Source organism: Elephas maximus, chromosome 22, assembly GCF_024166365.1.
Source record: "Elephas maximus indicus isolate mEleMax1 chromosome 22, mEleMax1 primary haplotype, whole genome shotgun sequence".
Lineage (NCBI taxonomy): Eukaryota > Metazoa > Chordata > Mammalia > Proboscidea > Elephantidae > Elephas > Elephas maximus.
This window is the reverse complement of record NC_064840.1, coordinates 15,604,175-15,619,094: the sequence shown is the minus strand read 5'-3', so window position 1 is coordinate 15,619,094 and position 14,920 is coordinate 15,604,175. Positions and strand designations below refer to the sequence as shown.

The 14,920-nt window shown below is 42.5% G+C and overlaps 1 protein-coding gene across 2 annotated transcripts in view; it reads left to right on the top strand.

Annotated features, from left to right (window-relative positions):
• VSIG10 (V-set and immunoglobulin domain containing 10) overlaps positions 1-13,090 on the top strand; it is a 49,288-nt gene extending 36,198 nt beyond the window's left edge. Inside the window, exons 6-10 of one of the 2 annotated variants that reach the window (XM_049865554.1) lie at positions 5,949-6,059; positions 6,852-6,867; positions 8,632-8,852; positions 9,607-9,697; positions 10,293-10,355. In XM_049865554.1, the coding sequence (XP_049721511.1) occupies positions 5,949-6,059; positions 6,852-6,867; positions 8,632-8,852; positions 9,607-9,697; positions 10,293-10,296 (443 nt within the window). In that variant the 3' untranslated portion in view covers positions 10,297-10,355. Of the gene's footprint in view, positions 1-5,948; positions 6,060-6,851; positions 6,868-8,631; positions 8,853-9,606; positions 9,698-10,292 lie in introns of both variants that reach the window. The other variant, XM_049865555.1, reaches the window with a different exon arrangement.
• The last annotated feature ends 1,830 nt before the right edge of the window (positions 13,091-14,920 follow it).

The following is a 14,920-nucleotide window of genomic DNA, read 5'->3' as shown; positions in this document are numbered from 1 at the left end:
GGTACTTTATCTTCTTGGCGGCTATTGTGAATGATATTGATTTAGTGATTTCCTCTTCAGTGTTCTTTTTGTTAGTGTAGAGGAATCCAACTGATTTTGGTATGTTTATCTTGTATCCAGATGCTCTGCTGAACTCTTTTATTAGTTTCAGTAGTTTTCTTGAGAATTCCTTAGGGATTTCTGTGTATAAGATCATGTCATCTGCAAATATAGAGATACTTTTGCTTCTTCCTTCGCAATCTGGCTGTCCTTTATTTCTTTATCTAGCCTAATTGCGCTGGCTAGGGCCTCCAGCATAATGTTGAATAAGAGTGGTGATAAAGGGCAGCCTTGTCTGGTTCCCAAACTCAAGGGGAATGCTTTCAGACTCTCTCCATTTAGGATGATGTTGGCTTTGTATAAATGCCCTTTATTATGTTGAGGAATTTTCCTTCTATTCCTATCTTACTGAGAGTTTTTATCATGAATGGATGTCGAACTTTGTCAAATGTCTTTTCTGCATTGATTGATAAAATCATGTGGTTCTTGTCTTTTGTTTTATTTATATGGTGGATTACACTGTTTTTCTCATGTTGAACCATCCCTGCATAAAAAAAGAAAAAAAAAATCCCTGCATACCTGGTATGAATCCCACTTGGTCATGGTGAATAATTTTTTTAATATGCTGTTGAATTCTATTGGCTAGATTTTTGCTGAGGATTTTTGCATCTAAGCTCATGAGAGATATAGGTCTGTGATTTTTTTTTCTTGTGGTGTCTTTACCTGGTTTTGGTTTCAGGGATATGCTGGCTTCATAAAATGAGTTTGGGAGTATTCCATCCCTTTCTGTGTTCTGAAATACCTTTAGTAGTAATGGTGTTAATTCTTCTCCGAAAGTTTGGTAGAACTCTGCAGTGAAGCCGTCCGGGCCAGGTTTTTTTTTTGTTGGAAGTTTTTTGATTACCTTTTCAATCTTTTCTTTTGTGATGGGTCTGTTTAGTGGGATCTACCTCTGTTTGTGTTAGTTTAGGTAGGTAGTGTGTTTCTAGGAATTCATCCATTTCTTCTAGATTTTCAAATTTGTTAGAGTACAATTTTTCATAGTAATCTGATATGATTCTTTTAATTTCAGTTAGGTCTGTTGTAATATTGCCCATCTCATTTCTTATTTGGGTTATTTGCTTCCTCTCCTGTTTTTCTTTTGTCAGTTTGGCCAATGTTTTATCGATTTTGTTAATTTTTTTCAAAGAACCAGCTTTTGGTCTTATTAACACTTTCAGTTGTTTTTGTTTTCTATTTCATTTAGTTCTGCTCTAATTTTTATTATTTCCTTTCTTCTGGTGCCCGAAGGTTTCTTTTGTTGCTCTCTATTTGTTCAGGTTGTAGGGATAATTCTTTGATTTTAGCCCTTTCTTCTTTTCGTATATGTGTATTTGTTGATATAAATTGACCTCTGGGCACTGCTTTCGCTGTGTCCCAAAGGTTCTGATGGGAAGTGTTTTCATCCTCATTGGATTCTATGAATTTCTTTATTCTATCCTTAATATCTTCTATAACCCAGACTTTTTTGTGCAGGGTATTGTTCAGTTTCCAAGTGTTTGATTTCTTTCCCCAGCTTTTTCTGTTACTGATTTCTACTTTTATGGCCTTATGGTCTGAGAAGATGCTTTGTAATATTTCAATGTTTTGGATTCTGCTAAGGCTAGCTTTATGACCTAATATGTCGTCTATTCTAGAGAATGTTCCATGTGCACTAGAAAAGAAAGTATACTTGGCTGCTGTTGGGTGGAGTGTTCTGTAGGTCTGTGAGGTCAAGTTGGTTGATTGTGGCATTTAGATCTTCCGTGTCTTTATTGAGCTTCTTTCCGGATGTCCTGTCCTTCACTGAAAGTGGTGTGTTGAAGTCTCCCACTATAATTGTGGAGCTGTCTATCTCACGTTTCAATGCTGTTAGAGTTTGTTTTATGTATCTTGCAGTCCTATCACTGGGTGTATAAATATTTAATATTGTTATAGCCTCCTGGTATATTGTCCTTTTAATCATTGTATAGTGTCCTACCTTATCCCTTGTGGTGGATTTAACGTTAAAGTCTATTTTGTCAGAAATTAATATTGCCACTCTCGCCCTTTTTTGATTGTTGTTTGCCGGATATATTTTTTTCCATCCTTTTAGTTTTAGTTTGTTTGTGTCTCTAAGTCTAAGGTGTGTCTCTTGTAGGCAGCATATAGACAGATATATTTTTTAATCCATTCTGCCACTCTCTGTCTCGTCTATCTGTGCATTTAGTCCATTTACATTCAGTGTAATTATGGGTAGGTATGAGTTTTTTTTTTTTTTTTTGATGAGTTTAGTGCTGTCATTTTGATGCCTTTTTTGTGTGTGTGTTGTTGACAGATTCTATTTCCCACTTAATTTTTTGTGGTGAGTAGTTTATATACTGTCTTTTCCTTTTCTTCATTGTTTTTCATTTTTGTTTCTGCTGAGTCTCTATTTTTTTCCTTGTATTTTATTTTGATGAGTAGGATAGTTAGCCTCCTTTGTGGTTACCTTAATATTTACCCCTATTTTTCTAAGTTAAAACCTAACTTTTATTTCTTTATATCACCTTGTCTTCCTCTCCATATGAAAGATCTGTGACTACATTTCTTAGTCCCTCTTTATTATTTTAATGTTGTCTTCTTTTACATAGTGACATCACTGTTTCCCTGTTTTGAGCATTTTTTTTATCTGGATTTATTTTTGTGATTTCTCTATCTGGGTTGACATCTGATTGCCCTGCCCAGTATTCTAGTCTTGGGTTGATACCTGATATTATTGATTTTCTCACTAAAGAACTTCCCTTAGTATTTCTTGTAGTTTTGGTCTGTTTTTTTACAAATTCCCTAAACTTCTGTTTATCTGGAAATGTCCTAATTTCACCTTCATATTTGAGAGACAGTTTTGCTGCATATATGATTCTTGGCTAGCAATTTTTTTTCTTTAATGCTTTATATAAGTCATCCCATTGCCTTCTTGCATGCACGGTTTCTGCCGAATAGTCTGAGTTTATTGACTGTCCTTTGTAGGTGACCTTTCCTTTATCCCTAGCTGCTCTTAAAATTCTCTCTTTATCTTTGGTTTTGGCAAGTTCGATTAAAATATGTCTTGGTGACTTTCTTTTAAAATCTATCTTATGTGGAGTTCAATGAGCATCTTGGATAGATATCTTCTCATCTTTTACGATATCAGGGAAGTTTTCTGCCAACAAATCTTCAACAATTCTTTCTGTATTTTCTGTTATCCCTCCCTCTTCTGGTACTCCAGTCACTCATAGGTTATTGCTCTTGATAGAGTCCCACATGATTCTTAAGGTTTCTTCATTTTTTAAAATTCTTTTATCTGATTTTTCTTCAGATATATTGGTGCCAAGTGCTTTATCTTCAAGGTCCCCAATTCTGCCTTCCACTTGCTTGATTCTGCTCCTCTGACTTTCTACTGAGTTGTCTAATTATGTAATTTTATTGTTAATCTTCTGAATTTCTGATTGTTGTCTTTATTTGGATTCTTGCAGCTTATTAAATTTTTCATTATGTTCTTCAATAACCTTTTTAATTTCTTCAACTGTTTTGTCTCTTTGTTCCTTGGCTTGTTCTGCATATTGCCTGATCTCCTTTCTTATGTCTTCAAGAACTCTGTATATTAATCTTTTGAATTCTGCTTCTGGTAATTCCAGGAAGACACCTTCATCCAGAAGATCCTTTGATTCTCTGTTTTGAGAGCCTGTTTAAGCGATCATGGTCTGTTTCTTTATGTGGCTTGATATTGACTGTTGTTTCTGAGCCATCTATAAGATATTGTATTAGTTCATTTTATGTTTGCTTACTGTATCCTACTTTCTTGCTTTGTTTTGATATGCCCAAATAGGTTGCTTGAGTGAGCTAGCTTGATTATTTTTGCCTTTGGATCTCTAACGTCCTGTCACCAGATGGCTAGAGCTGTTATCAGGTATATGAGCTTATGAGTCCATTCACTTTTCTTGTGTGGATTCAGCTCAGGTGTCCAGGTAGCTAGTCATCAAGTATGTGGTACAGGCTCTGTCCTACAGTCTTAGAGGGTCAGGGGTGTTTGGTGTTGGTACTGGTATCTGGTTGTAGCAGGGGGTCATGTTCTCAACAGGGCAGGGGGCTGAGAACTGTCCCCTGAGTGTCTCTGGGAAAGTGCATTCCCGTTCCCTAGAGTATACTGGTGGGTGGGTTCTGCAGTCAGGCCATGGGCACCCAGTGCTTTTGGTTGTGAGGACTGGGAGGTACTAATTATCCTTGGGCCCCTGTTGTGGGTGGCTGGGTGACCTAAGTGGAGCCGCTAGTCCTTAGGGCCCTGATGTGGGTAGGTAAGGACCCTGTTTAATAGGCAAAGGGTGTCAAATATCAAACACCCGCCTCTCCATCACACAGCTTAAACGTTGCAGTCTGCCAGCAAGGGCCTACTCTCCTGAAATAGGCCCACACAGGTCTATGCAAGGGGGAAAGGTATTCAAAGTCCATGGACTGTTTATGCCTGGACGGGAGCTGCTTCTGTCCTGAGCTCCCCAGGTTAGTGGAGCTGGCAAATTATCATTTCCCTCTGTTGTGAATTTATTCCTTCTCCACGTCTGGGAGCATGGCTCAGGGCACTCAAATGGGCCTATCTCAGGCCCAGGGAAATGAACAGCCACTGAAGCCAGCTTTAGGGCAGGGGACACGGTAAAATATATGCAAGTACTTAGATTTTGCTGAGAGCATCATTCTTCTGTGGTTCGGGAGGTGTGAGTAGGCTGTGCAGCTGGCTGCTTTTCCCTGAGGAAACTGTGGCCGAACGCTACTACCAGCCTGCTGCAGCTGTGCCTGGGAGTGGTTCCTCAGGGATCCCAGCTATTCAGGTCTGGCAACTCCTCTCTGCTTCTAAACCATCTCTTTCTCTCCCTGCCACTCAGTCCGTTTTCTGACTTTGTCTTTGATGTTCAGGGCTCCTAGCTTGTCAGAAATATAATCGTTTCACTTGATTTTTCGGGTCTTTGTTTTAAGAGGGATCTCCAGAAGCATCTGGCTATTCAGCCATCTTGGACCCCCCCGAGGCCTCAAAATTTTATTTGTAAGTTCATAATTTCAAAATAGCAGGTGTAAAACGGAATCCCACTGTGAACCTAATTACTTAGAAGCCTGAACATTTTTACTTTTTGTTTTTTGACATTTTATTTGGGTTTGTGAGTTTTATCTTATAGATGTGTAGGAGTTCTTAAGTTTTATGTGTTGCAAATATCTCCTTTTAGTTTGTTTTCTTATTCTCTATCTTTATAGTATTTTTTTGATTACCAGATGTTCTTACTTTAATGTAGTTGATTTTATGAATCTTTTCTTAAAAAATTAGCAATTTTGGTATCTTAAGAAATCCTTTCGTGTTCCAAGATTACAAATATATTCTCCTATATTTTGTTCTAAAATTTTTAATGTTTTGCTTTTATATTTAATCCATCTGGAATTGATTTTTATGAATGGTGTGAGGTAGGGATCAAGTTTCTTTTTTTTCCATTTGTATAACCATGTGTCCCAGAACCATTTATTGAATAGTTTGTCTTTTCCTCACTAATCTGTCGTATATCAAGTTCCCTTTTATGTGTGGGCCTCTTTCTGGTCTCTCTGTTCTGTTGCATTGATAACTGTTTATTGTGGCACCAATAATCACGTTCTTAATTACTGTGACTTTTTATAAAGTCTTGATGTGTGGTAGACATGTAGAGATTTTAGCTTTCCAGTGTTTTTCATATAGGACGCTTCATTTGATCCCCACAATCTCTCTGTCTGAGTTAGGGAGATGAGATATTTATCTTGTTTTTGTCATATACCTTATTCAAGGTCATGAAACCAAGGTAAGACTTGGACCCAGGGCAGATGAGGGAGGTGGTCCTATCCTGGGCTGTGTGCATATCACATGGTGTGATTTGTCTTTACAGAACCTTTCAACGTTGGAGGAATCGTGGGAACCATTGTGAGCCTCCTTCTGCTAGGACTGGCCATTATCTCAGGGCTTCTGTTGTATTACAGTCCTGTGTTGTGCTGGAAAGGTAGGGCTTCTTGGGCCCCTGTGCTTCTCCTTCAGGATTCTTGAAAGTGCGTGGGTGGGGGAATGAAGCCCCTTTTATGAAGTCCCATTCTATACACTTCATCTGGGTAAAAATGTGCAGTGATGGGGCTCCTAAGTACCATCCCTGAACACTCTTTGTCATCTCTCATGTTGGGTCAGTTTTCTCATTCTTTTGTACATGTTAGATTGAAATGGTTGTTTGGGTTGGAGGGGGTTTCATTGTGATAAAATATATATAACATGAAATTTGCCATTTTAACGATTTTTAAGAGTACAATTCAGTGGCATTAATTACAGTCATAATTTGTGCAACAATTACCATTATCTATTTCTAAAACTTTTTCATCACCCCAAATAGAAACTCCATACTCATTAGTAATTCCCTATTTCTTCTCCCTTCAACCCCTGGTAACCTCTAATCTACTTTCCATCTCTATGAATATGCCTATTCTAGATATTCCATATAAGTGGAATTATACAATATTTGTCCTTTTGTGTCTGGCTTATTTCATTCAACATAATGTTTTCAAGTTCATCCATGTCATAGCATGTATCAGAACTTCATTCCTTTTGATGGCTGAGTAATGGTCCATTTGTTCATATGCCACCTTTTGTTTATCCATTCATCTGCTGATGGACACTGCCATTTTTGATGTTGGGTCAGTGTTCTCATTTGTTATTCTTATGTTAATGTTAGACTTATTAAAAAACATTTGTGATGCTGAAGTGGATGTTATTGGATATTAATTTTTTTTTTCCTTTCCCCCTTCAGTAGGAAACACCTTCAGGTGAGTGTTCCCAAGACTCAAATCAAACCCATTCCTATTATCTGTCTTCACTGCTGTTCTGTTTCCTATTATAAGAACAATGATAACAGTTATCACCAAGGACCCACCGTGTGCCAGCCACTGTACTGGAGGCTTCATTAGGCACAATTACAAACCCTTTCATAAGCTCTCTGGGGGGGGGGGTGGCATTTCCATTTCCAGATAAGGAGACAGAGGCTCAGCAACATAAAGTAATTTCTGCAAGTTCACCCAGGAAGTAAGTGGCAGTGCCCAGGTCTAATTGATTCCAAAGTCTGTGCTCTTTCTACAATGATAAACTTCACCTTGATTTTTCAGTCTCTATGAGCTATTGGGGAAACACTGGTGGCACAGTGGTTAACTGCTACAGCTGCTAACCAAGCGGTTGGCAGTTCAAATCCGCTAGGTGCTCCTTGGAAACTCTGTGGGGCAGTTCTACTCAGCTCTATTGGGTCACTATGAGTCGGAATCGACTCAACGGCAGTGGGTTTGGTTTTTTTGGTTAATGAGCTATTAGACCACCACAGGGTGGGCTCATCGCTTGTCCATCACTGAGGCATAAAGATAATATGTACATATTGAGCCCAGAAGTTCATGCATGTATTTTAGTTTATTTTCCTAAAAAGAGCTAAAAGAAAGAATAAGTCATAAGAAATGTTTTGGAAGACTAGTCTGAGCATGCCCAGAAGCCCCTCCCAAAGGAGCACCCCAGTAGGGGCCATGTAACTAGATGGAACTTGTGTGTTTCATTTTCTGAGGAGATTCTGGGTGGGGGCAAAGAACACCTCTCTATGTATGATTCTATGGAAAAATAATTTCTCTTTATGTATTCCTTGTGATGGAATATTATTATTCTGAGACCGCCTTCCGAGAGACAAGGTAATATTTACTGCCCTGCATTTGAGAGCTGTTCTCCCAGTGCAGTTCTACTCTGTCCTATGGTGTCGCTATGAGTCAGAATTGACTCGATTCCAATGGGAATGGGGTTTCTCCCGGTTAGTCTTTTATCTCCCAGGGTTATTTCTCACACGGAGGCAGCAGCATGCCATAATGGGACAAGGCTTTTCAATTAGTGGACGTGGGTTCAAATCTCAGCTCTGCCATTTCCAGGCCCTGTGACCATGGAAAAGTGCCTGATCTTCTCTAAGCCTCTGTCTCACAGGTGGGGTTATGAGGATTAAATGAGAACATAATGCTCCTAGGACTGTGGCTGGCTCCCATTCATATTCATTCTTCTTTAAGAAATGTACAGTCTAGCTGGGTAAGCAAAACTAGCGGTATACCAGAGAGCAATTAAATGCTAAACCGCTGGGCACAGACTAAACACAGTCATCATTCAGGGCTTCAGGGGAGGGGGAGGATTTTACCTGGGCTTAAAGGATGAGGAGAAATTTCAGCAAGTGGAGTGGAATTGAGGGCATTTCAGGAAAGGAGCACGTGCTGTGAGGGGAAGTGCAGTGGTGGGTGCTTGGGACACCGACACCCCCCTGATGAGCAGGGGAGGGTGCTTTCTGAGGAGGAATTAATAGAAGCACAAGATATGATCCCCTGTAGCAACCTGTGCTGGCATCTCTGTGAGAATATCATCACACCATCATCTCGTGACTTAACCAAGTTGAACGCATGAAGAATTTTCCATATTGCCAAAGAGGGTGCAGAAAAACCTAGTGTTTCCCATTCAGCGAGGTCTGAAGTTTGCAGAAAAGCTGGCTATCTTCTTGATTATTTTTCCCCTTTGGAAATTAGGGGGCAAGACATGGGTGATGTCATGGTTTTGGTGGATTCAGAGGAGGAAGAAGAGGAGGAGGAAGAGGAAGATGCTGCAGAAGAGGAGGAGGAGGAGGAGGAAGAAAACGAGAGGGAGGAGCTGCCAAAAGAAACACACAAGCACGGCCACATTCACCGAGTGACTGCACTGGTGAACGGGAACACAGAACAGATGGGGAACGGGCTCCAGGCTCTCCAAGGTAAGCTCGTTTTCCCTTCAAAGCCCTCTGATGGGCTGTGGTGAGCCTCCCAGGAGGAAACCTGCCAGAGCTGATTCTGTCTTTTTTTAAAGGCTGGGAAAGCTAGTTAGCTAAAGTTTAATCTCGAACCTGAGAAGCTGAAGGACGATTACCAATGCAAAAATTAAACTGACACATTTCTCAGAGGACTTCTCTGGGAAAGGCACAATATTGGCATTGTTACAAACACACCAAAAAAAACCCAAACCTGTTGCTGACTGAGTCAATTCGGACTCGTGGCAACCCCAGGTGTAACAGAGAACTGAGCTCCTTAGGGTTTTCTTGGCTGTAATCTTTACGGAAGCGGACTGCCAGGACTGTTTTCTGTGGCACCACTGGGCGGGGCTGAACTGCAAACCTTTTGACTAGTAGCTGAGAGAAAACCATTTGTGCCATCCAGGGGCCTTATTGGTAGTGCACGTAGAGGGAAAAAAGACAATGTCTGCAAACAAGGAGCAACACAAGACCAGTTAGGGCAAGCAGACCAAAACATGGGGGAACATTAAAACGCAAGCAATGTTTAAACAGTGCTGAGAGAGAGCAGTAGAGGAACTGTTGCAAGGAGGGAGTTGATTAATTGCCTGATGAATGATGCATTTAAAAATTATAGGACCTCAGAGAGAGATGACAGCCTTGAGGGGTAATTTGGTCTAGAGATGCTTTGTGGAAGAAGGTGGGATGTGAGGTGAGACTTTAAGGACAGTTGTATTTGCAGAAGCAGAAAGGACAGAGGGGAATGGCACAATCCCAGAGTATGAAGGATGGAAATCATCAAGCCAGTCTATGAGGATTCTGAAAGGGAGCAGGTAAAAGGAGGAATACCTATCCCGCCCCACCTGCTCCTCTGTGAAATCTGATTGAGTGGTTCACTCTTCTTTCCAGTTGTTGTTATCAGGTGCCGCTGAGTCAGTTCCCACTCATAATGACCCTGGTACAACAGAACGAAACACTGCCTGGTCCTGTGCCATCTTCACAATCGTTGCTCTATTTGAGCCCATTGTTGCAGCCACTGTGTCAATCCATCTCATTGAGGGTCTTCCTCTTTTTTTGCTGACCCTCTACTTTACCAAGCATGATGTCCTTCTCCAGGGACTGGTCCCTCCTGATAACATGTTCAATGTACCTGAGATGAAGTCTTGTCATCCTTGCTTCTAAGGAGCATTCTGGGTGTACTTCTGCCAAGACAGATTTGTTCATTTTTCTGGCAGTCCATGGTCTATTCAACGTTCTTCACCAACACCGTAATTCAAAGGCATCAATTCTTCTTCTGCCTTCCTTATTCATTGTCCTGCTTTCCAGTAAAGAATTACAAATTACTGAAATGATTGAAAACTGATGGTGGAAACAGAAACACATTCCCTTGAGATCATTCAGAGTTGACTGTGTTTTCCCCCCATACAGATGACAGCAGTGAGCTGCAGAGTGGCATCGTTCACGAAGAAGACAGGCCAGTTTGAAGAAGAAGACTGTCCATCGTTATCTTTTCCTAAAAGCTGGGAAAGCAAGGTTGAAGATATGCTTTTCGTCCGGCTTTGACTTGCATCCCCAACTGGGGTCTTGCCTTAGCAATGGTTTGGGTCTCTCGGCAGAAAAGAAAAACACACACATCTTTCCTTCCTTTTTTTTTAATTGGTTTGATTTGCTGTTAAGTCTTCTCAAGACTGTTACAAAGCTTTGGGAATGCGGTGTGTGGGGGAAGGCTGCGTTAACGTCTGAGGTGTCACTTACGCTGTGACTCCTGGCTTGATCCAGGTGCACCTACTGTGGCAGACGCTGACTTGGAGGGAGGAGTGGGCAAAAGCCCACGGTCTCAGTGCCTTTTGCCACTATCACAGGTTTGTAACCAGCCTGCCCTGGCACAGAGCTGTATATTGTGGGGTGATAGGAAAATGCCGTCTATCACTGCCCAGGTGAGCCAGTGGCCGAGGAAGCAGGCAAATGTCAATTTCCTGGAAAAAGTGAGGCAGCGTCAGCTGCCTTTGCGGGTCAGGGGAAGGCAGCTGGGCTCAAGCTTTGGAGCTGGAACCACCTGGACTTGAGTCTGGGCCCTGCTCCTTGTTATGCGGGCTTGAATATGTGGCGTTACCTCTCCCTGGGCTTCCATGTCCTCATCTGTAAAATGGGTGACATCATACCTACATTATGGGGCTGTGGTGAGGATCAAATGAGGTCATTTCGGATGCCAGGCGCTCAGTAGATACTAATTATCTTCTTCTTTGCCTCTCCTAGGGGAGGAGAAAGGCTAACTGTAGGAGTTACCGCCACGTGCCTTTCATTCTTCGGAGAATGGTTTCAGGCAAGGGCATTTTCAGAGCTCTCCTGATGATTTTTTGCTCCCCTGAACATACAGTTCTTTTCAAAGAGATAAGGGGCCGATAAGAGGAAGTGCCTTTCATGATAACCTCACATTTTGCAGTGCTTCATATTTATACAAAAGCCTCTTTTGCTGCACTGTTCGCTTTCAGCCTATCCTGGTCTTGACTTCTCCTGTGAAAGGCAGGATAAAGGTTTGGTACCAGAGTTATCTCGTGAGGAGGAGTCCTTGTACAAACCAGTTCATCTGGCCTTGGTTTCTCCATCTCCGAAGTGGGAAAACTTGTTTCCTTCCTACATCTTAGGGATATTATGGGACTACACTGATCAAGTTTCCAATGAAAATAACGTGTAATGAGTTTAGGCTGCTGATACTTCCAAGCAGATCCTTGGACAGATTAGAGGTTTTTTTTTCCTTTCTGATTTTATCCAAAATATCTTAAATGGCAGGGACCTTATAAGGGTGCAAGCGATATGAGCTAAACATGAAAATCTGATGTGAATCTGCACTCTTTAATGTTGCATAGTCTGCTGTAATGGGCAAGACCTCAGACTTAAAAGAGAACTTTTCTTTTTCTAATACCCGTGACTCTGAGGATGAGAAGCTGGTTATCTGGAGTAACCCTGTAGCTGACGTTGGGGGAAGTTATTTTCCTGGATGAAGGGACTAAACTGAGTAAATCACTCAGTGGGTGTCCTGTCCCCAGCTCAGACTCTGGGGCGCTCAGGAGCTGGCTACTATTTCCACCCCTCAGGGATAGCTGTGAATTGCAGTTCTCGTAGTTGGGCCAGGTCTTTTGCTCCACGGTACCTCATGTGCTTAACCACTCTTAACTGTACGATAGTGTCGCTTCAGAACGGGATTCTTGGACCAGTGGCTTCTGAAGTCGCCGAAGTCTGAGTTAATCTCTTTAAAGTCTTCCATGGCTAAATTCTTGAATTTGAGAGTCTACTACACAGAGGCAACCATATTCAAAAACAAAACAAAATGTAGGAAAAAAAAAAAAATACCAAGCTGGGACACAGAGAACATTTTGCAAGATCATTGGGATGCTTTCCACAACTTCCTCTTCTCCTGTGCGCACACGTGATGATAGGAAATATTTGAGGCAGGGTTTTTCCACTAGCAAATGGGAACTTCAAGGTCTTGGTGCCAAAACACTGTAAATTACACATTTTTTGACCACTTGAGCTGTGGCTGCTATCACTTATTTCTGGACTTGGTATGCACATTAATATGGGTAGGTCGCTTAAGAGCCCCACTACTGGAGGTCTTTGAGTTTTAAGGCTTTTTAGAGAATTAGGACCTCTTCTTCTTCTTCTTTTTTTTTTTAAGGCAATCCATCCCCATAATCATAGATACGTTGACAGAGGGGTACAGAACTTTGTCCTGATGGTGGCAAAGTCCAGGTTACATTTTGCTTTTTAAAAATTTCATCTGCCTGTGGTGTGAACTCTGGAGACCAAGAGATCTACTTATCAGAACTAAGATAAAACACTTCAAGGATATCACAGCTGACATCGCTTTTCCTTATAACCTGGTGGACCATCAGAGGAGGGGGTGTGGGGCACACAATCCTGTGGCTTTGATATTAGCTCCAAGCCTCACAAGCACATACAGGCTCTATCACTGTAGCAGGAAAACACATGATGGAAAAATTTCCATAACCCATGCACCAAGCGAGACCTGGAAAATCTTCCTTGCTGGGTAAAATTTGTATGATGCAATAAGTGCCAACTGCCATCTCTCACCATGGGACTGGCCAGGAACTGCTGCAAAGAAAAATAAGCAGATCTGTCTGCATTATCCACATTTTCATATTTGGAAGGGTGAGGTCAGGAGAAATTAGTTCTGAGGTTATAATATGGATTTTTTTTTAAGATTATGGAATAAAGTTATTTTTAAATAAATGCTTTAGTGATCTTTATTTAGACCTGATTAGTCAACAAATTTGGGAAAACAAGTTTGCCCAAGACTTTTTTTTTTTCTACCAGTTTCTTATTGGTAATAACTTTTCATTATCTTCCATGACTGGTAGACAGTACCGACCCTCTTAACACCTTCTAACTCATCTGCATCTTTCCTAATCCCTCTGAGAAACTGTTTTTTTTTTTTTTTCCATTTTTTTCCTCCTTGTGCCAAATGCCTGCATATCCTTAAACATATGCCACTTTTTTGGTCAGATTTCACACTTTCCAACATTAAAGGGCTAGGGTAGGTGTTATAATGGAACTGATAAAGTGTTGCAAAAAGACAATTTCTGTTAGCAGTCCAGTTCCCGAAGTGGGTGGCTCTGAAGTTCTTCACTTGGCTCAGCTAATTTTAGTTGCCACCAACTTCTCACCTCACCCCCCCAACTGCAGGTTGTCCAATTCCATTCCTATTTTTTTCTCTAGGCCCATGGCTTTTCCTCAGTTTTTAGCTTTAGCTTCAAACAACCTCCCCTTCTCTTAGGTCATTCCTCTTTCTTCCCCCACCCCTCCCTTTCTCTTCACTCCAGACTCCCTCCACATTTCCTTCCCACTACTCCTTAGCTCTTTTGTGGCATTTGAAACTTATTTCCTTTTTAACCAAGTCGATATTTCCTACCTTGACCTCAATTTCCCTTTTTTTTTTTTTTTTAACCCCACACTTCCCATTTATTTTTTTTTTTAAACCCAAGCCCCCCTCCTCCCGGTTTTCTAAGCTCCCCATTTTACCTCTGCCTGTTTTCCTGTATCTCTGGTCCTGAGCGCCTTTTTCCTGGGCCCCATGTGACTACAGGCCTCCTGGGTTCCTACCCATGTTTATCCTGCTTGCTAATTTCTGGACCCCACTCTTTTTCGTCTCCCCTCATCTCTCACCTTCCCTTTTCACTACCCGTTTTGACCTTGCCCTTTCCCCTGGGCTTGCCTATCTGTTCCCCATTAAAAAAAAAACAACAAAAAAACCCACGGGCTTTCTCTGGTCCCCCTGTTATCCCCAGCTGCTCTGTTGGTGTCTTCTACCTGGGTTCCCGCTTAACCTCTGATCTTTCCTCCTCCTCAGGCCCTCGATTTCATTTTCCAGCCTCATTACTACCGCCTCCCCCACCCCGTTTTAATATGTACTCAGCTCCCGTTTTCCTGCCCCCCCCCCCCGTTTTGTCTCTCCCAAATTCTCTCCTCAGCCTTCGTTTGTGTCCCATTTTCCCCGACCCCTAATCTCTTCAGGTCCTCATTTTTATTCGATTTATTCCTTCCTCCTCGCAACCCCGTTTTCACCCGGTTCCCATTCTTCTCCCGGTTTTTTCCTCAGCTTCCTCCCCCCGGTTTTTGCCCGTTCCCCGTTGCCCCCCAGCTCCGCTCCTTCCCCTGGTCTTTGCCCGGCCCCAGCGTCCCCCGTTTGCCCCTCAGCTCCCCTCCGTCCCCACCACCCCGGTTTTTACCCAGCCGCCCGTTCCTCCCCTCACTACCCCCAGCCCCTCACTCCAGTTTTTACCCGGCCCCCGCCCCCCGTTTCCCCGTAAGCACCGCCCCCCCGTCAGCTGGCGTCCCCCATTTCTCCTGTGGTCGCATTCCCGCTCCCCCCGTCACCCTCCCCGCGGCGTCTCTCCCACCCGCGCACCCCCTCGGCCGCGCTCCCCTCGGTCTTCGCCCCGCCCGTCCGCATCCCCAGCCCCGGCTCCCCCTCCCGGGGTCCCCGGTCCCCCCGCGTCTCCCGCCCGCGCTTCGCCAGCCCCGCCCCCCGCGCGTCC